General features: G+C 32.2%; 2 protein-coding genes and 1 pseudogene across 3 annotated transcripts; 2 read left to right on the top strand and 1 right to left on the bottom strand.

Moving 5' to 3' along the window:
• Positions 1–871, top strand: part of LOC107648723 — a 2,250-nt pseudogene extending 1,379 nt beyond the window's left edge.
• On the bottom strand, positions 659–6,277 carry LOC107648722 (protein downstream neighbor of Son-like). Of its 2 annotated transcripts, none has more exons than XM_016352541.2 (7): positions 6,181–6,277; positions 3,045–3,191; positions 2,572–2,771; positions 2,234–2,406; positions 2,020–2,115; positions 1,510–1,631; positions 659–1,044 (listed from the first exon to the last, which is right to left on the bottom strand). In XM_016352541.2, the coding sequence occupies exons 2-7, from the start codon at positions 3,045–3,047 to the stop codon at positions 823–825; spliced, it is 816 nt and encodes a 271-aa protein (XP_016208027.2). In that variant the 5' UTR covers positions 3,048–3,191; positions 6,181–6,277; the 3' UTR covers positions 659–822. The 2 variants fall into 2 exon arrangements, with proteins under 2 accessions (XP_016208027.2, XP_020960130.1); XM_021104471.1 differs by lacking the exon at positions 659–1,044 and adding an exon at positions 1,072–1,249.
• On the top strand, positions 3,237–5,777 carry LOC110263746. Its single transcript, XM_021105516.1, has 6 exons — positions 3,237–3,277; positions 3,706–3,838; positions 4,522–4,728; positions 5,203–5,405; positions 5,503–5,609; positions 5,704–5,777. Exons 1-6 carry the CDS (start codon positions 3,237–3,239, stop codon positions 5,775–5,777), a joined length of 765 nt encoding a protein of 254 aa, XP_020961175.1.

Genomic DNA, 21,637 nt, shown 5'->3' with positions numbered 1-21,637 from the left:
CATCAAATGATACCTGTTGATGGGATGGGGCATTTAGATGCAGAAGGGCGTATAACATCTTCGGGATCTTTTACGGTTCTATCATACAAGATATTGTCTGATTCATATGCCTCAAGTGAATTATACAATTACTGCCCTTCGTGGGCTCTTTCGTGGCCTTATCGCAGGCAAAATTTGTTACGAGAAATAGTTGGTTACCAAGCTGATATTATTTGTCTTCAGGAGGTATGTTCATGTGCTGTTAGATGTGATGAGAATTTTTTTTAAATGTTTTTTAAACTCTTTATTCGTTGAATGGTTCTGAGTAAATAGCTCTTTATATCGACCACAGGTTCAAAGTGATCATTATGAGGAATATTTTGCCCCTGAACTGGATAAACATGGTTATTATGGTCTTTACAAGAAAAAAACAAATGAGGTTGTTGTTGAACTTTACTTCGTTATTTACATAATTTTAAGTTTTTTCTTTTGTTGTTAAGCTGAGATGATGGAGGTCTTGCAGGTATTCCTTGGTAATGCCAATAGAATTGATGGTTGTGCGACATTTTTTCGTAGAGACAGATTTTCACATGTGAAAAAATACGAGGTGAGGAGTTATTTTATGGGTATAGACTTCTCTTAAGTTTCTATACAACTTAAAATGGTGTTCTCTTGCATGCAGGTTGAATTTAATAAGGCTGCACAGTCATTAACAGATGCAATGATTCCAACCTCTCAGAGGAAAACTGCCTTGAATCGGCTGGTTAAGGTTGTTTATTGCATGAAACATGATACTTTTGATATTTTGAATGAAGAATTATCTGTAATAGAGTTGTCACACTATCAGTAATAATTGATGAGTATAAAGTTATCCATAAATCGCGGAGATAAACTCAATATGTCAGGAAATCGTTCAAGTTCAGTGACAGACAAATTATATACAAATAGCATATAGATACAAACCTGCCCCAGATTTTGCTTCTCTATCTCCGAGAGCTCAACCAAATCTTCAGTACTAGCATGTTCCACTTTCGAACGGCAAAGAGGCATCGAGAAACAAACATCTTAGTTGCCATAAGTATAATGGTTATTCACCAAAATAAATAGTAATTGGAGATTCTAGTACAATAAGCTACTAAAACAACCCTTTGGATAAAAAGCAAACTCTGGTAGCACAAAGAGTACCTAAAGTTTTAAGTAGTTTTAGATAAACTGCATAACTCAGGATTAACCTTGGATGCTTCAGTCAAACTATGGACCCGAAAAGGCACTAAGGGCCAGAAAATAAGAGAACTATATTGCTAAGCAAACAAAAATGTGAAGCTGAGAATATACGTAGTTAAAGCAGTATTGCATACTAAATGCATAATTCATGAGGTTTTTTTTTTTTCTAAGATGCCTCATAATAAATTTTAATTTTAGAATATCCCCAGTTATTTTCCAACCCATGATCTATTCAAAAAACAAACAGCCATGTTGAATTGAAATCAGTGTGTCTGAATAACTGTACATAATATGAGTACAAATTACATGCTCTTTCAACAATGATCTTAAACCTCTGGTTGACTGAGACATATATGCATTGCACGAATATTTGGAGCTACCCGAGCCATCACCACCAATAAACATCACCACAAACTGGGAAGTGCAAACTAGAAAGCGAGAAAAAAATAATTGAGAAAGTTTCATGCAATATTCCTATATGAATATAGATATATGTTAAGGTTCTTAAAGAAATAAGTAAAATGCTTAATGAATCAGAAATTCAGAATAGTTCAGAGTGTGGCAAACTTTCAAGTCTATGCATTAGTTAACCATAGGAAGATAGTAAGCTACATCAGTAGAAGGACGCAAGTTTTTATCATGTTAATTGATCATAATGCAGAAACAATTTGGATTACATAATACATTTTCAAAAGAATGGACACTGAAAAGAGAATTCAGAAGAGAAGCAGCAACAAAAATGGTATTGCATAACTACAAACAAATTTCGATTCAAGCACCATCAGACTACAAAGAGATACAGTTATGTATAATTACCATAAAAAAGGCCACATATGTTTTTTCGAAGCATGTAATAGAGATCTCGGAAGGACTCTTCCCAAGCTGATTGCCGTTTACTTAAGAAGTCCAGTTCTATTGACAAGAAAAGAAAGGAGAGAAAATGGGGAAAAAAAGAGAAATAAGGGAAATTGAAAAGGAATAAGACAAAGAAGAGGTATGAAATGGGATAAGTTTAAAGATGCTTGTTCACCTCCATCTGCAGTTGGTGAGCTCAAGGCTGATATGAGAGACGGTGGTAGAACAGATTGAGGATACATCCAAGAATGTAAACCTTTAAAGCCCTGGGAACCTGTCATGTTTTGATTAGTGGAGAAACAATGTTGGAAGAAAGGCATTGTACCGCATACAGCTGATCTATGTATCCTGAAATTAGAAAGCCACAATAGCCAAATCAAAAAGACAAAAAAAGGATATAGATGATGGTTGAACTGAAGCAAGCAGGTAATTATGGACCCAAATATTGAAACCATGAATCCCAGTCTAAGATAATTTCTATTCACTCCATTCCAGTGCATCCTAAGCACTCACCAATTCACTGAAGAAGAGGATACTACCCGAATACTGGTTTTTAGAGTAAGATCCAGAGGAGCCTTTTGGCCAGGTACTTGACATTCTGACATAAAATTTCCAGTGAAGTTTGATGATAGATCACATTTTTCAGAAGAATCAGCAGCTAAACCACTCGATGCCTGAGGTTCAAATGCAGCTAGTCCTTTTAATGCTTTGCCCTGTTGGGGAAAAGAAAAAAGTGAAGCCTTAGCTAAGATATAGCCTACAGGATCTGAAATATGGCCAATTCTATGGTGCCTATGACTTGGTGTCTAAATTTTGTCTAACTTTTTTTTTGTAGTAAATTTTAAATTTTTAAAAATTATTTATTTTTATATCTTTTAAATTAAATATTAATTTTTAACTCTTTTTAGTAAATAGACACCACATTTTAGGCACCATAGCATTCACCCTGAAATATAAGTAAACATCCAACATATGCCATTATATACCATGTCAATAGCTGCTGCAGAGCCAGAAGATCTGTCAGCAGCTGATGAAAGCTCGGCAACATTAAGAAACTTCCCTTGACTGCACTTCTCATTTGTTTGCGAAGCTTGCAATTTACCATCTTTACCAACTTCAGTTGAAGCAACAGACCGTGGGCAGGAGATAAAGAAAAAGCATAAAGTATAAAGCAAACCATGAAATTTCCTAGGCCTGGCAGCATGGACCCTATCCGCGGGTAACTCAACCCGGTCGGTAGGGTTGCCAACCCGATCCGCTGCGGATAGATTGGGCGCGGAGCGGGTTGAGCCTCAACCCTACCCGCGGGTTGAGCCTCAACCCTACCCGCACCCTCCATAATATGTATTATACTTATATATATTTAAAAATGTTACATATGGGAGTTGAACCAAGGACCTTAAGCATGTGCAAAAAATTCTTGGCCATTGAACCAAATTTATAAATTTCAAAACTATACTTATTAGTTTTGTCAGAAATTTACGAAAAAGGAGAGATCAATTCAAAAGCAACCTTCAGTCAAATAAACAGCGTTGTTGTACGTTTAGGGTCCAAATAAAGAAAAAAGCAGCCTTTAGTCCTTCACTTTCTCTCTCTTCGAACCATGGAAGCCTTCGCACACTAAGTCCTAGCCCCTTTGCCGAACAGCTTCGTCTTCGTCTCACTCACCGTCGTCGTCTTCGTCTACACTCTGGGTGTTCGTCGTCTTCGCCTGTCTTCTGCTCGCCGTCGTCCTCATCTGCCCTCTGCTCGCGCCGTCGTCTTAGTCTGGTCGTGGAAGGTCAGCACTGCTTGCTCACTGCTCTCTGTTCTTCTTTTTTTTTTCATGCGCTCTGTTTCTGGCTTTCTGCTCACTGCTCTGTTCTCTCTCTTTTTAACTGCTCACTGCTCTGTTCTTCGTTTTGTTGTGTTTGTGATTTGTGTTTGTGCTACTTGTTATTGAACTGTGTTGTGATTTTGTGTTTGTGTTTGTGCTGATTCATCTGGTGATTCTGCTTGCCGCCTCAGATCGAAGGTCAGTGCTTGCTCACTTGTTCTTCATTTTTTTAATTTTGTTAATGCTTTGTTTAGTATTCTGTTGACTGCAGTGCTGCTGTTTTGTGGGTGGGTTGTGATTATTTTGTGTAGTGATGTGCTGCTTTGTATTTTGTTAATGCATTTCTTTGCCAATTTCCTTGGCATCTTTATCTTCGTATGGGTGATAGCTTACCATGTTGTTATGGCTGATCCAAAGTATGAAGGGAACTAGGATACTTTGTAGTTGTGATTTTCATGTTGTAGACTTAGCTATTTTTCTAATGAAAGTTAAGTTGATATAGAAAGGAACTTTCTTCTTCTTTTTTTTTATATATGTATGTGTGTAATTTGATTATATAATTTGATTTTATTTGGACTAGTTGTAATTTGTATATCTGACTATTTGTACAAAGTGTATTTAAACATGTTACATATATATATTTGTAGGGAGTTTACTTTGAAATGTCAAGTATCAACATGGATGTAGTAGCACAAGATGTGGCTGCAGAAGAACAACAACAAGAACCCCTGGTGGAAGCAACCGCTAATTTTGTTCCAGATGAGTCCGCTTCGATTGAAAATAGCAACAAATCAAGTGTGAAGAGTGTTTATTGGCAATACTTTAATCAATTTCAAGAAGAAAAAGACTGGAAGGTAAAATACAACCATTGCAAATATGTTCTTGGAGCCAATCCAAGAAATGGAACTACAAGTCTGAAGAATCATGTGCTCCATGGTGCACGAAATTGTGATGTCCAGGCTCGAACAATCCCTGGCAACGTGAGCAACTTGGTACGCGTAATCGTGATTACACTTTAATTATGTAAAAGTCATGGCTCTTTCTTTCCCTGGCAATGGCGCCAAGAACATGGTGCCAATACCATGGTTCACAACTTCGATACAACTAACCAGCAAGTGCACTGGGTCGTCCAATTTACATGAGTAAGTAATTGATGCTTAAATCCACTTCCTGGGCCCACTTGGTGTGTGTTTGGGCTGAGTTTGAGTGTTGCACGTGTAGAGGTCCTTCTTGGAGTTGAACGCCAGCTTTTGTGCCAGTTTGGATGCTCAAGTAAGATTGAGAGGATCAAACAAATATGCTATGACTTACTTCATGAGTATCAACAGAATCCGTCTAATTCAAGTATTGCATTTGAAGATTCCAGAGTACCAGAGCTACAGATGAATGCAGAGCAAGATGATGATGCTGCTTACCAGTTGTATATTAGACAAAAGAAGAGGGAAAATGGTTCATTTGTGAAGACTGAATTTGATCATTACATAGAGGAAGATGTTCATCCTTTGAGTGCCGACTTTGATATTTTATCTTGGTGGAAAGTGAATAGAGCTAGATTTCTAACACTTCAAAGAATTGTGAGATATATTTGCTATCCCTATGTCTACTGTTGCTTCTGAGTCTTCTTTTAGCACAGGTGGTCGAGTAATTGCTCCTCATCGCGGTCGTCTTCATGAAGATACTGTGAAAGCTCTTATGTGTAATCAAAACTGGTTGTGGGAAGCATATCGTCAAAGAGGTTATTTATGATTTAACTTTTCTATTTGTTTATGGTAATGTTAAATTTATATATAGATTGATTAATAAATAAATTTATTATCTTTGATTTTTAGGTGAAAAAACTGATTATCAAACTGCAAATGATGATGATGATGATGATGATGCTGTATCTGAAGTCATAGACTAGTGATGGTATTGTTGCAACAAATGGAATGCTCATGGAGACATGAACTTAAATAATTTTATTTATGTTTATGTTATTTACTTAGACAAAGACTTCTATGTGTAATTTAATATTTGATGGTTATGTTGTGTATGAGATACTTGTGTTATTTGTGGGATAATTTGTGTTGTTTGAATACTTGTGTTATTTGAATGCTCATGGGATAACTTGTGTTATTTGATGGTTATATTGTGTATGAGATACTTGTGTTATTTATGAGATACTTGTGTCATTATAATGTTTCTTTTTGTCAACCCGTGGGTAGAGTCGGATACCCGCGGGTTGAGTGCGGGTAGGGTTAGGGTTAGGTATTTCTCAACCCGCGGGTAGGGCTAGGGTTGGGTTCAAACCCTACCCTACGCTACCCATTGCCACCCCTAAAATTCCCTGTTGTCTCTTGGTATCTGATGCAGAAAAAGCTGCAATATTATTCAGGTTGTTGGTTTGCTCCAAAGATGGACTTTCTTGAACACAGAAACAAGCTTACTTTGTTAAGTGTCAACAACATTAGCAGCCAGGGACAATAATATAATAAATCTTAATTTGGGCAAATCTATTAACCTTTGCATTGTCCTTTCCAGAGACAACCCTAAATCTGGACTTTTTGGCAGGAAATACTCCATCAACTCGTGTCTCCACATATCTTGGGGCCCCTGTCAATCCCAGTCTTTTAGGCCTTTTTCCAATCCTAGCAGTGCTGCAAATATAAATAAGGCAAGTTCTTAACAGGTTATGGAAGAATATAGTGAAAGGAGGAGAATAAGTGGAAGAATATTACTTAGTCAAATTTGCTGAGGGTTGTGAAGATTCATCAGTATGGTCTACAACACTTGCCCTCTTTAACTGCTCCCAATGTCATGCATCTATATAGGGGTGTTCGCGGTGCAGTTTGGTTCGGTTATTGGAGAAAAAGTCATCCGATCTAATTTTATATTTATTTTTTAGTTCGGTTTGGTTTGATTTTTTTATCAACACCAACCAAACCAAACCAAACCAATTGAAATCGGTTTGATTCGGTTCGATTTTTTCGGTTTTTCAAATAATTCAAAAAAATATCCCAATCTAAACTTCTATCCATACCCTAAAATCAAATACCAGAGCAGAACCCAAATCAAGAACAAATAATAAAAAACTAAAATAACATATGATTAGTAATCACAACCAAAGAAGTAATCAGATCCAAAATCCTAAGCAAAACTCAAAACAGAACATACAATCAAAATAAAGAAGTAATCAGATCCAAAATCCTAAGCAAAACTCAGAACAGAACATACAATCAAAATAAAGAAGTAATCAGATCCAAAACCCTAAATAAAACTCACAACCAAGAACAAATAATCAGTAATCAAAGCTAAAAATCAAAATAACAAATCAGAACGGATACAAGTATCAAATCAGAATCCAAAAACGAAACAACAACAAATAGTCAGATCCAACAAATTTAGAACTGCGATTCAGAGATGCGAAGAGCCAGCAAACTATTATTGAAAACGACGGTGTGGAGGACGACGCTGGGAGGACAATGGGAGGAAGACGATGGGAGCATATGGCGGCTTCTGTGCATGGAGGAGACGGCAGCTTCTGTGCGTGGAGGAAGGGCGGCTTCTGTGCGTGGAGGAAGGGCGGCTTCTGTGCGTGGAGAGGGAATCGCGATGAGGAAGAGAAGGAGAGAAAGGGCCACGCCGAGAAGAGGGAAGAACGAAGAGGAAGGCCACCGCGAGGGTGCTGTCCGGCGACGTCAGGGGATTAGAGGACGACGGCGTGTGAGGGTGGGATGTGGAAGTGGAAAAAAAGAGTGGAGAATGGGGAAGAGGAGAGATTTAGGGTTCATGAGTGGCGCTATATCTTGCTGAAAGGGGGTGGGGTTTGGTTTTTATATAGGGTTTTTTAGTAAACCGGTTCGGTTCGATTTGGTTAGGGTTTTTTCAAATTAAAAACAAAAATCGAACCGAACCGCAAAAAATTGCAAAATATCATTTTTTCGATTTTTTTCGATTTTCGGTTATTCGGTTATCGATTTTTTGGCTTGGTTGGTCGATTTTGTTCGGATTGGATCGGTTTTGAACACCCCTACATCTATATACGTGAGAATTTTTTTCCTCCACAGACATTTCAGTACTAGTTGTCGGTGTGAAAAGTAATTATTCTACGAAACTTTAAACTATTCTACAGCTATACACGGTTGCGCAGTGTTAGAATAGTAGAATAAACTAGAGCAATATGAAAATAACAAATATTTTATACTCATAGACTATTTCAGTCACAAGCTTGCATAACGAACATCTTAGTTTGAAGATAACTCTAACTAACTGCTATAACAATCAAACCCGAGCAGTTGTCATAGCTGCTAAGTGATAACTCTTAGCAGTGAGTTCAACTAGACAATAACCAACTATTTCTAACTGGAAACATTAGGATACAATCTGGTTTCAATTGTAGGTTACTATAATCACACTAATTGAACTCTTGAATAGAGATGCAGAATCCAGGTGCACAGAAAGTAAGCTGAGGAGGAGGTTATTGGGAAAGAACTTACCCTAAGTTTAGACGGTGTCTTTCTTTTAGCCATGGATCTGGATTTTAAAGGCACAGAGCCAATTCCAAGTGAGCTAGGAGGCACGGAACTCGCCGTAGCCACTTTTGCCATCCCTTATTTCAGAGAAGCTCCACCGCCGGCGCCACTGCAACTACTTCACCGACCAAAACACATCGAAGAGACCGTAGATTTAGTAAGAATGCAAGAATTTCAATTAGATTTGAGGAAATTAGAACTCGAACAATCAAATTTTCTGATGTAATTTGGGTGTATGAACTAGGATTAGTTCCCCTTGCCAAGTTGGGTTAGCACTTGGTGAGAATTGAATCTGTGTAGATTCCCCTTCCAAGTTGGGATAGCACTTTGGGGTTGCTAAGTTTTGGTGAAGAAAGCTTAAGGGTAGATACTAGTTGAATTAGGGAGTAATTCAATAAGTATTGGTGTATGTAATCTGAGGATTATAGTGAAAATTCCACCATGGTTTGTGGTGGAGACTGGATGTAGGATTCATGGTACTGAAAATCCAAACCAGGATACATGCTGGCCCCTTTCTCTTCTTCTCTGCTCTTTTAATGTTCTGCGTATGAAATAATTTCAAATAATCTCCTGCAACTTAAGCTTCCACTGCAACAGAGTTTGAAACTCTAAATTTTAAGCTAACTTGATTCAACCCCCCTTCTCAAGTTCATCTAGAACCATCATATATAAATATAAATCCTAGCAACACACAAATATTCAAAATTTTAATAGCAAGAATATTGTTAGATTAGGAATGATTTTATTTAAAAATTTAAAATATATAACAACCTAAATAAACAATAAGTTATAATGTATAAATAAAATTTTAAAATTTTCTAGTGAAGACATCTAAATAAATTCTTCCCAAACTTAATGTATGAACGTCATGTCAGTATAAGAACTTTCCATTTGTAGCTAGGATTTTTTAAACTTGATTAACTATAATTTGAATTAAATTTGCAGAGAATATATATATATATATTATAACAAATATTCAAAGTTTCTAACCTGGTTTATCTAATTTGTTTTTAAGTAAATTTAGAATTGAGTTAAATTTGTTGAGATAGACTCGGTATACACTAGCCTTTGTAGAGGGAATTGAAAGTTTAGTTATCATGTACAATTTGTTAATTTTATTATTTATGATTATTAGTGTCAACAATTAGTCACTGACTCTATTATTGTATTATTTTATATATATATATATATATATATATATCAAAGCCTTTATTCTAAGGATATTTCACAACACAAAGAGACTTTAATTTTGGATCAATAGGGTTCTCAATTATTCAATAAGCAATACGATCATACGATAATATATTGGATTAGAGCTGATACCAATAATAGATTCTCAAAATATTAAAAATTTTGTAAAAATCAGCAAAGTTCACCTTTAAAAGCATCAATTTCGCTTGTTTCAATCACCGGTGGCTGCCTTCTCTCAACAATCATTGCTTGCTAAGTGAGAGTGATGATTAAAATGATTAAATTTTTCTTTCAATGCTTCTTTACACGCTGGGTGAGATAAGTCATGTTTTATTTTTTCATGGATTAACACAAAACAATATCGTGAATTTCTTATTTTTTTTTCTCTGAATTATATTGTGCTTAATGCCAGGAAATACCAAATACGAAGGTCTTGTTTTGCCAGCCTTCCAGTCGATATAATTACTGATATTTTTGTTAGACTTCCCATAAAGTCTGTTCTGATTTGCAGATGTGTTTGCAAGCATTGGAATACATTTATTTCTGATCCAAACTTTGCCAAATTACTCTTTACTTATACACTTCTTGCTCCCATGATCCGACCCTTCCTTTCAAGAATCTTTCACCTGGTTGAATATGACCGAATTGAATGGCATGAAAAGAGAAATAATCCATTTGTGTTTGAGGTTCTGAATCCCAATAGTAGCAACAGCATAAAACTTGATCCTAAATTTGAGATTCCTCTCCCTCATCCTAAATCAATCCTGAGTAATGTGCTTTCTTGTAATGGTCTTTTTTACTTGAGTGATTCAGTGTATATAAACATTTCACTTGTTTGCAACCCAATAAGCGGTGAGTTCATAAAACTTCCAAAAAACCCTCCAATCCTGAAACTCTGCAAGCAAATAAGTTGGGGTTTTGGTTTCCACCCAAAAACAAACCAATACAAAGTAATGAGAATATGTATCTTTAAACATGATCATAGTATAGGTGTTGAAATGCACACACTTGGAGCATCGACATGGATAAATATTGAGGTAGATTATCCCAAGAATTTGATAAATTTGTATAATTATTGTACTTATTTAAATGGGGCATTTCACTGGACTGGTAAGGATGTTGATGGAAATGTCTCAATATGGGCTTTTAATTTTGACACGGAGAGGTTCCAATCCTTTTCTATGGCGCCCATAGATCAAGGTACAAGACTCACCTTATTCGAATTCAGGGGTTCGCTTTGCTTGATATATTTTAATGAGCTGCTTGTCACATTGTGGAGGATGGAAAGATATGGAGTTCGAGAATCATGGACTCCCATTTTTCAGTATTCTGCAAGTTCCAACGAAAATACTAATTCTTTCATAACTACATCTCAATTACATGGTTGCATTGCCTACCATGATCCTGAAAATCAAGAATTTAGGATTTTGTTGACTCCTTGGTATGATGGCAATTTTCAAATAGTTCACCATGTTCCTTCTCTCATTCCATTGAAGGATATTATCATGGGAGATAATGTTTGGGTACAGAGTATTTACTCAAATTGAAGTTTTACTATTTGTTAGTTTTAGAAAAAAAAATATTTATTTCGATATTTTTTTATTAATAGAAAATTTTTGCTTAATTGTTTTAGATTCACGTATGATACTCACATCTTATTTGGTTGCTTAATTATTGTCTCAAACTATATAGTAATGTTTGAAATGTAATTTAAATTAATTCAATTCATTTTGTATTCCTTGTTTTAATTTTATTGGTTTAATCATCTTTGACAAAATAAAATTTTAAATTTTAAATATTAAAAAATAAATTAAAGAATGAATATATATATATTTAAAAAATTATTTAATAATTATAAAATTAAATAAAATTTTTAATTTAATTATCGAAACTTGATTGAATTATTTTTAATAAAATAATTTTTAAAAATAAAGTCTTTTAATGAATAATTAATTTGAATTAGCTCTTAATAAGATTTTTTAAAAGTTTTGGGTCATACATTCTCTCCACTTTATAAAGATTTTCGTCCTAAAAATTTATTTAGATATAAAAAGTTTCATAGTTTTAACTTATGGTAAAACAGAAAAAAGAGGACATAACGAGGTACAAAAATCTCAAAATAAGCTCAATGGATTTGTGTTAAGATAATATGGGTGGTGTTACTCACTCTTATTCGTTTAACAAATAAAAAATTTTACTGCTTCCAAACTTGCTTATCACTCTATTCTAAAATCATTCGAATATCCAACATTATTTCCAACCTTTTATCTTACATGAAAAAGCTCCTCAACTTCTATCCCTTTCGAATTCTCATATTTATCTACGTTCAACTGTTAACTTTGACTTCCAACAAAGTCAATCAAGATTTTAAACTCACTCATCATCAAGTAGCAGTCTAATCAATCGATCTTATTATTTATCGCGAGTCGTCATCCTACAAGCATTGAGCTACTGAAAAATCGAGCATCCTCTTAATGACATTTCTTTGCCGAACTCGTGTCCTAATTTACGGCTTCTCAAACTTATAAGGTTCACCTCCTTATTCACCAGACATTCCCTGAAGAGCTAACGCATCAGCTTCTATCTCTAGGGACCACGCGTGACATTGGGATAAGCGCGAGTATGTTCAAAGCGATACAAATTTTGAGAAGGAAAAAAATAAACAACAAAGATAAGATTCACATAAATTTGGAAGGAGACGTAAGGTCGCAGCTAGGCAACAATGTACAGGCACAAAGAAATGCTCTAGAAAGAATCATTTCGCATCTTAATGAGAAATATTGAATCTAAAAACTCTAAAAGAGACAAGAAAAGGATAGTGATAAATTAGATTAAAATAAACTGAAATCAAATCAGAGGAGCACAAAGTTTACAAGAATATGAAGGAATGGTTCGAGTCACCAACTAATAAGGATGGTCAAAAGTCATAAAGTGTGCCAGAAAAAAAAATTAAAATGCAAATAGAAAAGAATTTTGATTTCAAAGAACTTCAATAAAAATCATAGAGGAGAACCAAGAAATTGTTACAAAATTCAAAAGAATTAGTAAAAACGTAAATATTGCGTTATATTAAAACAAATTCAAGTCAAACTAGATTATGTAAGATTTATAAAATGAAAAATTAGTTAGGCTAAGGATAAAATATTTTATCAAAAACCTTAAAAGATACTTTAAGTACATAATAAAAAGAATTTGAATAAAAACAACAGCAAGGTTGGTAGGGAATCAAGTTGTAATTCTAAGAAAGAATTTTGAATTTAAGAACTTCGATAAGAATAACAAGAGGAAGAACGGTGCAATCATTTGAACAAATTCTGAACTGAATTGAAAAGAATACTAAAAGTCAATGGTAGCATTCACAAAGAACAGATAAACTAAAAAAAAAATGAATTCATTTTTTCGAAAGAAATACTAAAAGTTTAAATAAAGTATTGCATCAGAATAACTCAAATTAAAATTAAATATGTAAAGTTTATAAAATAAAATTTAATTTTTTTTTTTGTGACAAAATAGAACTTAATTGAACTATGAACAAAAATATTTAGATCCTTTAAAAAATTTTAATATTTTTCTAGAGTATACATAATTTTATCAAAATAATCTTATTTTTCATGAGTATATATAATGGTATAAGATAAATTTCATTTTTATTATGAATATCTTTCCTAGCATTTTGAATATTTGTAAACAAAGATAATAATTTATCCATAAACAAAAACCAATTGCAACAAATCCATACACATTCCTCAACAACTTTTCCTATTATTTTACACCCACCTTCACGCATGTTCCCTATTATTTAGCTTCAGTAACCCGCCCTCAATTTTCTTTATCCAAATTACTACCCATTGCACCACTTCTTGGCATAACCGGTACTTCCTTGAAAATCCAAGCAAGCATAACAACCCTATTTAACATGTTTTCTGGTGAGCCTCAGGTTAGTCTATATATTTTTTCACTTGCTATGGTATTTAATTTTAGTTTAGGTTAGTTTATACTTTTTAGTTTTTACTCGTTATGATATTTAATTTAATTTAACATATTTTTAATTTAATTAAAAGATTGGATTTTATATTAGACTTGATGATGATTATATATATAGGTCGAGATGGAGCGTAAGGAAACTATACCTAAATGCATAACTATTTTGTAACAACCCATATCATTCTTAACCTTTTTTATTATTATTGCATACAGTACCTATTATACTCTTATCATTTTATAGTAGATTTAAGTTATTATCATTAAGCTATTTCATTTATTTCATGCATTATATATCTATATATATGAACATAAAATGAGTAAACTTTATTATTATTTTTTTTTACTTTCATTTAGTCTTGTATTAACTCATGTTAGTTTTATATTTTGTTTTTAAAGAAAAAATTTAAAATTTAAAAGGTTTATATAATAATTAAATTTAAAAATAAAATCAAAATCCAACTAATTTGATTTGAAGTTTGAATTACTTCCTAAAAAATTGAAGCAGCCTAAGAACCCTATTGTTTGTGGTTTTTTAAAAAGTTTATTTAAAAGTTTTTTTATAAATTATATTCGTACTTCGTAACTGATTTTCACATTCAACTAGCATAGTTATTATAAAAATCAATAAACTCTCCTTAAAAGCATCAACTTTATTTGCTTCAATCATCAGGTGCTTGTCTTCTCCTAACAATTATTGCCACGTGAGAGTGATGGAAAAATTGATCAAATCTCTCTTCCAATGCTTCTTTACACGACGAATGAGGTAAGTTATATTTTGTTTTTCTATGGAGTAACACAAAATAGCACCGAGAATTTTTCCTTTCTCATTTTTTTAAATTGTTTTATACTTAATTGTCAGGAAATCTCAAATACGAAAGTCTTGTTTTGCCAGTCTTCCGGTGGATGTAATTACTGACATCTTTGTCAGACTTCCTATAAAATCTGTTCTCATTTGTAGATGTGTTTGCAAGCATTGGAACACATTTATTTCTGATCCAAATTTTGCCAAGTTACTCTTTACTTATACACCTCCTGCTATCATGATCCGACGGCGCTGTTATTCAAGAATCTTTCATCTTGTTGAATATGACCGAATTGAATGGCATGAAAGGAGAAACAATCTATTCTGCCTCAGTTTGTTTGAAGTCCTGGAACCCAATAATAATAGCAGCATAAAACTTGATCCTAAATTTGAGATTTTTCTCCCTATCGGAGATAATGTGGAGGTGCAGAATATTTATTCATTGGATAATCCAAATTGAGGAGTTTTACTATTTGTTAGTTGTATTTGATTTTTTTTTATTAATAGCAAATTTCTGCCTCATTGCTTTAGATTCACATTATAATATTCACATCTTATTTGGTTGCTTAATTATTGTTTTAGTTATTTAATAGTAAAATTTTTTTCTAAACTATTATAATTTAAAATATAATTTAAATTAATTCAATTTAATTTATAATCACTGTCCTAATTTTATTGGTTTAATCACCTTTCACGAAAAAAAATTTTGAATATTAAAAAAATAAAGAACTAATTTAAATTCACAAACTAATTTTTTTAAAAAAAAGCAATTTAATGTTTTTACAAAATATTTTTTTACAACAATGCACTCTCTACACTAAAAATCAATTTTTATGTATTTGTATATGTAGATACATTTTTTTTATTAAATAATCAGTTATCAAAATAATCAAATTTATTTACGAACATTATGATGAAATTATTTTATAAAATGTAAAATTTGTATTTTAATATAAAATAGTTAATTAGAGATTGATTTTTAGTATATTGATAGCATGATTATATAATTATATGTTGACCGCCATTATTATAAGATTAAAATATAAAATATAAAAATGTTAGATGCACAATAAAATTTGATCACCAAATTAATTACCATATATTTATATATATATATATATAATATGCATTAAAAATGAGTTAAACAACATATTTATATATATATTATATTATATATAAATATATGATAATTAATTTGGTGATCAAATTTTATTGTGCATCTAACAGATTTTTTATAAACTAATTAATTAAATTTTATTTTATTAGGCTGTTCTAGGATTTGGATCCTTTGACAACTTTTAATATTTTTTTAGAGTATACCTAATTTTATCAAAATAATCATATTTTTAATGAATATATATAATGGTATAAGATAAATTTTATTTTTATTAGAATACCTTTACTAGCATTTGGATATTTGTAAACAAAGATAATAATTTATCCATAAACAAAAACCAATTGCAACAAATCCATACACATTCCTCAACAACTTTTCCTACCTTCACGCATGTTCCCTATTCTTTAGCTTCAGTAACCCGCCCTCAATTTTCCTTGTTGGCGCACAATCCTTTATCCAAATTACTACCCATTGCACCACTTCTATCTTGGCATAACCGGCACTTCCTTGAAAATCCAAGCAGGCATAACAACCCTATTTAACATGTTTTCTGGTGAGCCTCAGGTTAGTATATATATTTTTTTACTTGCTATGGTATTAATTTTAGTTTAGGTTAGTTTATACTTTTTACTCGTTATGATATTTAATTTAATTTAACATATTTTTAATTTAATTAAAAGATTGGATTTTATATTAGACTTGATGATGATGATATATATAGGTCGAGATGGAGCGTAAGGAAACTATACCTAAATGCATAACTATTTTGTAACAACCGATATCACTCTTAACCTTTTTTTTTTATTATTGCATACAGTATCTATTATACCCTTATCACTTTATAGTAGATTTAAGTTATTATCATTAAGCTGTTTCATTTATTTCATGCATTATATATCTATATTTATAAAACATAAAATGAGTAAACTTGAATTTTTTTGTTTACTTTTATTTAGTCTTGTATTAACTCATGTTAGTTTTATATTTTTTTAAAGAAAAAATTTAAAATTTAAAAGATTTATATAATAATTAAATTTAAAAATAAAATCAAAATTAAGTAATTTGATTTGAAGTTTGAATTACTTCCTAAAAAATCGAAGCAGCCTAAGAATCGTATTGTTTGTGGTTTTTTAAAAAGTTTATTTAAAAGTTTTTTTACAAATTATATTCGTACTTCGTAACTAATTTTTACATTCAACTAGCATAGTTGTTATAAAAATTGAAAGCATCAACTTTATTTGCTTCAATCATTAAGTGTTTGTCTTCTCCCAACAATCATTGCCACGTGAGAATGATGGAAAAATTGATCAAATCTCTCTTCCAATGCTTCTTTGTACGACGGGTGAGGTAAGTTATATTTTGTTTTTCCATGGAGTAACACAAAACAATACCGAGAATTTTTTCTTTCTCTTTCTCTAAATTATTTTATACTTAATTGTCAGAAAATCTCAAATACAAAGGTCTTGTTTTGCCAACCTTCCGATCGATATAATTATTGACATCTTTGTCAGACTTCTCATAAAATCTATTCTTATTTGTAGATGTATTTGCAAGTATTGGAACACATTTATTTCTGATACAAATTTTGCTAAGTTACTCTTTACTTATACACCTCCTACTATGATGATCGGACGCTGGAATTCAAGAATCTTTCATCTTGTTGAATATGACCGAATTGAATGGCATGAAAAGAGAAATAATCTATTCTGCCTCAGTTTGTTTGAAGTCCTGAAACCCAATAATAGTAGCAGTATAAAATTTGATCCTAAATTTGAGATTTTTCTCCCTAATCCCAAATCAATTCAGAGTAGAAGAGTTCCTCTTCATGTGCGTTCTTGTAATGGTCTTTTTTTCATGAGTTCTTTAAAGGAAGGTGACTTTTCATTTGTTTCCAACCCAATAACAGGTGAGTTCATAAGACTTCCAAAACAACCTCCAATCTTGACACCCTGCGAGCAAATATCTTGGTGTTTTGGTTTTTACCCAAAAACAAACCAATACAAGGTAATGAGAATCCATATCTTTAAACATGATCATCGGATGGTTGTTGAAATGCACACAGTTGGAACATCGACATGGATAAATATTGAGGTAGATTATCCCAAGTATTTGACACATGTGTTCAAACATCCTACTTATTTTGATGGGGCACTTCATTAGATTTGTAGAGATGGTGATAGAAATTACTCAATATGGGCTTTCGATTTTGACACAGAGCAGTTCCAATTCTTCTCTTACACGCCCAAGAGTCAAGATAAAGGCACCATATTAAAATTTAGGGGTTCTCTTTGCTTCATGTATTTTAATGAGCTACTTATCTCAATGTGGACGATGAAAAGATATAGAGTTGGAGAATCTTGGACTCCCATTTTCCAGTATTCCATAATCATATCTCAGTTATCTAGTTGCATGGCCTACCTTGATCGTGAAAATCAAGAATTTATTATTTTTGGGACTCCTTGGTATGATTTCAAGATTCATGGCAAGTTTCAAGTGCTTGGCCATGTTCCTACCCTTATTCCACTGGAAAACATTATCATCGGAGATAATGTGGAGGTGCAGAATATTTATTCATTGGATAAAAAAAAATCTTTTAAATTGAGTTTTATTTTTTGTTAGTTGTAAAAAAAATCTTTTATTTTGATTTTTTTTATTAACAGTAAATTTATGCTTAATTGTTTTAGATTCACACTATAATGCTCACATCTTATTTTGGTTGCTTAATTATTGTTTCTAGTTACTCAATAGTGTTTGCAAATTTGTTAGTAAAATTCTTTTTTCTAAACTATTATAATTTAAAATATAATTTAAATTAATTCAATGTAACTTGTAATTTTTGTTTTAATTTTATTGGTTTAATCATCTTTGACGAAATAAAATTTTAAATTTTAAAAAATAAAAAACTAAATAATTAAGTTACTAGGATAATCAAATTTATTTACAGCAATATAAAAGAATGTTTTATAAAATGCAAAATATGTATTTGTATATAAAATGGTTAATTAGAGACTAATTTTTAATATATTTATAATTTGATTGAATAATTATATATTAACTACTATCGTTTACTACATGCACATTAAAATTCAATCATCGAATTAATAAAGAATGAGGTACAAGAAATTAAGAGTAAGAGATTCATTACTAAATCAAGAACTAGGCATCAATCTACTATCCTTCCATATTAAGTACATACTCCATAATAATCTGATTTATATAGCTAGATACATATTATTGTAATAATTGTATTATACCGAGTCAAAATAATTAAAAGAAATTAACGAAGATGTATCTTGATAATTGAGTACCAGAATAATAGTACTGGTCGATGCTAATAAGAGATGGCTTAAAGTCAATCATTTTTTGTTAATAATCTTGAAAATTAAGGAAACAGCTAATTAAGCTAGTGTTATAAATAATTTGAGTATGGTTAAATTTTTTTTTTTTTGTTAAACAAGGATTACTAATCACTAACGAAAATGTGGCACGCAACCTAGGCCTAAGGCTCTCAAGTGAAGATGAAAAGGATGAATAAAAGGAAAGCCCTTTGGTAGTGTTTGAAAGAGAAATTCTTACTGAAAAATAAAAATTAGAAGATTGAAATTGAAATAAATTTTTGTATTGCGTTTGGTGTAAAATGAATAAAATTGAATTATGTTTTAATATCCTATTTGATTTGAAATAAAAGTAGAGACCGAAATACATAAAATGACTAAATTACTTTTATTATTTTAAATAAAAAATACAAAAAAAAAAAGAACAGAATCTTAGTTTCTCTTTCTTTTTTTCCTTCTCCATCTCTTTCGTTTAGGGCTGGCAATGGGTAGGATAAGGCAGGGTTTAGATTCTATCCTAATCTTACTCGCGAGTTGAAAACTTTCTTAAAACTCTACTCTACCCTACCTACGGATTGAGAATCTCTCAACCCTAACCCTACTCGACCCGCACCCTAAAGTTCTAAACCCTACCCTACTTGCAAAAACAAAATTTTTTTTAAATAAATATAAAATTCAACCATTCCGAATTTCATATATATTAATAAAATAGAAAATAAAAAACTAAGTTCAAATTAAAAATAATAAAATATTAAAAAAATCCAACATAAAATTACAAATAATATGATCATCAACTAACTTAGTGATTATTTCAAGTTTTTATAAGAAGATTGTGAGTACAAGACTCACTTTCTTCACTACATACATAACTTTTACATATATATTATATAATATATTAAGGGTTCGGGTGGGGTAGGGTAGGGTATTTCCTAAACCCGTACCCTACCCTACCCGCAGGCAAATTTGCATCACCCTACCCGGAACGGGTCAGATAGACAACCCTATCCGAACGGGTTGGTCTGGATTGAGTAGGCGCAGGTAGGGTATATATTGTCAGCCCTACTTTCGCCTTTCTCATTTTCGAATTTCAGTGGTTCTCCGTCGTATCACCCCATCTCGTCGGTGCCACTCTCCTCCTTGGCATCGACTTCACCTCCGACGATGAGGAAGCCCACAAAAAATCAACACCAACAGTAATAATTACAGCAAACCAGCAAGAATCACAATAATAACTACACCTAAATCAACTTTATAATTACAATCACAACAACAGCAAAATAGAACATTAATTAGCTTATCAAAATTTTAAAACCTAAATCAACTTTATTATTAAAATTATAGCAAATTGGCAAATTAATTAATTGGATGAAGAAGGCAAGAAATTGTGAATGAGAAAATTGGAAAAGAGGGAACAAGGACTCACAATCACTAACCACATCGAGGAGCAGCCACAGGAGGCGAGATGGCGACGTCGACAAGAAAAAACAGCAATAGCAAGGGCAAGAGATGACAATGACGCACGAACCTGGGCAAGTCGCTGGCTACTTTTTCTTGACTGAGCTGTCGACGATGAGGCCACAAAAGTTGCAACACACGACCACGAGATTGTGGTGGTCCTGACGGCAGCGATAAGACAGTGTCTTCCGTTAGGGCTCTTTGATGGTGATACAGACTCCTGAGCTACACCACGCTGGTTCTGTGCGTCCCTGGTTCTCAGTGGAGGGGTGGTTGGCTATGAAGGAAAGGTGCTAGATGGAGGCTAGCGATGATGATGATGATGATGATGATGATGATGGTGATGATGATGATGATGATGAGTGACCGTGTGTTGAAAGAGGGAGTGAAAGAAGAAGAAAGTGTGAGAGGTGTGATAATTAAAGGCATTTTAGGAATAAAATGTGTTATTAAAATTTTAGTCTCTGTTGTCATATAAAATTTCAGTCTCATATGTTCCTATCTTTTGGAGATATTAAGGTAGCGTTTGTTTTGAGGTACTGAGACAGAGACTGAGAGACTGAGACTCAGTATCATGTTTGTTAGTTCAGAGACTTACTAAAATTTCTGTCTCTATATCAAAAATTTCAGTATTTCAGTACCTCCAAAAAGTAAAGACACAGGGGACTAAAATTTTTAGAGATGGAGACTGAAACTTTAATAACATTTTATACCTAAAATACCCTCATTTTAATTAATTAATTTCAATTTTATCCTTTGTGCAAATTAAATTAGAGTTTCATTTTTATTTCAATTTTTGTTTTCTATTTTGCACCAAACAGAATACTGAGATTTATTTCAATCTCTATCTCTTAGTTTCTATCTCTTAGTCTCAGTCTTTTCGTCTCTGTCTCTCCATCAAACGCTACCTAAAATACTGAAATTTTAAAGACGAAGACTGAAATTTTAATACTAATCTTTAAACCAGTAAATATAATATTGAATTTTACTTCTCCAATTTTCGTCTCAATATCTCAAAAACAAATGCTACCTTTAACATTAGATTTAGGGATCTTACAGTTATTATCATTCGATATATTATTTAGACCAATTCTAATACTTAAATATCTTAAAAATATATTATTAACATATAAATAATATTTTTTAAATTATTTAAATTTTTTAATATAAATAATTTAATATTATATGGGTTAGGCTGTTTTAGGATTTGGATCCTTTGACAACTTTTAATATTTTCTTAGAGTATACATAATTTTATCAAAATAATCATATTTTTAATGAATATATATAATGTAACACCCTACCACACAAAGCTTTACGCTTAAGTCGTAAAACAAAGGTGATGTGGTATTACGACCTCTAAAATAA

Source organism: Arachis ipaensis, chromosome B06 (genome assembly GCF_000816755.2).
Source record: "Arachis ipaensis cultivar K30076 chromosome B06, Araip1.1, whole genome shotgun sequence".
In the NCBI taxonomy this organism is placed as follows: Eukaryota; Viridiplantae; Streptophyta; class Magnoliopsida; order Fabales; family Fabaceae; genus Arachis; species Arachis ipaensis.
The sequence above is the reverse complement of the archived record's forward strand: the minus strand, read 5'-3'. Positions and strand labels throughout refer to the sequence as shown.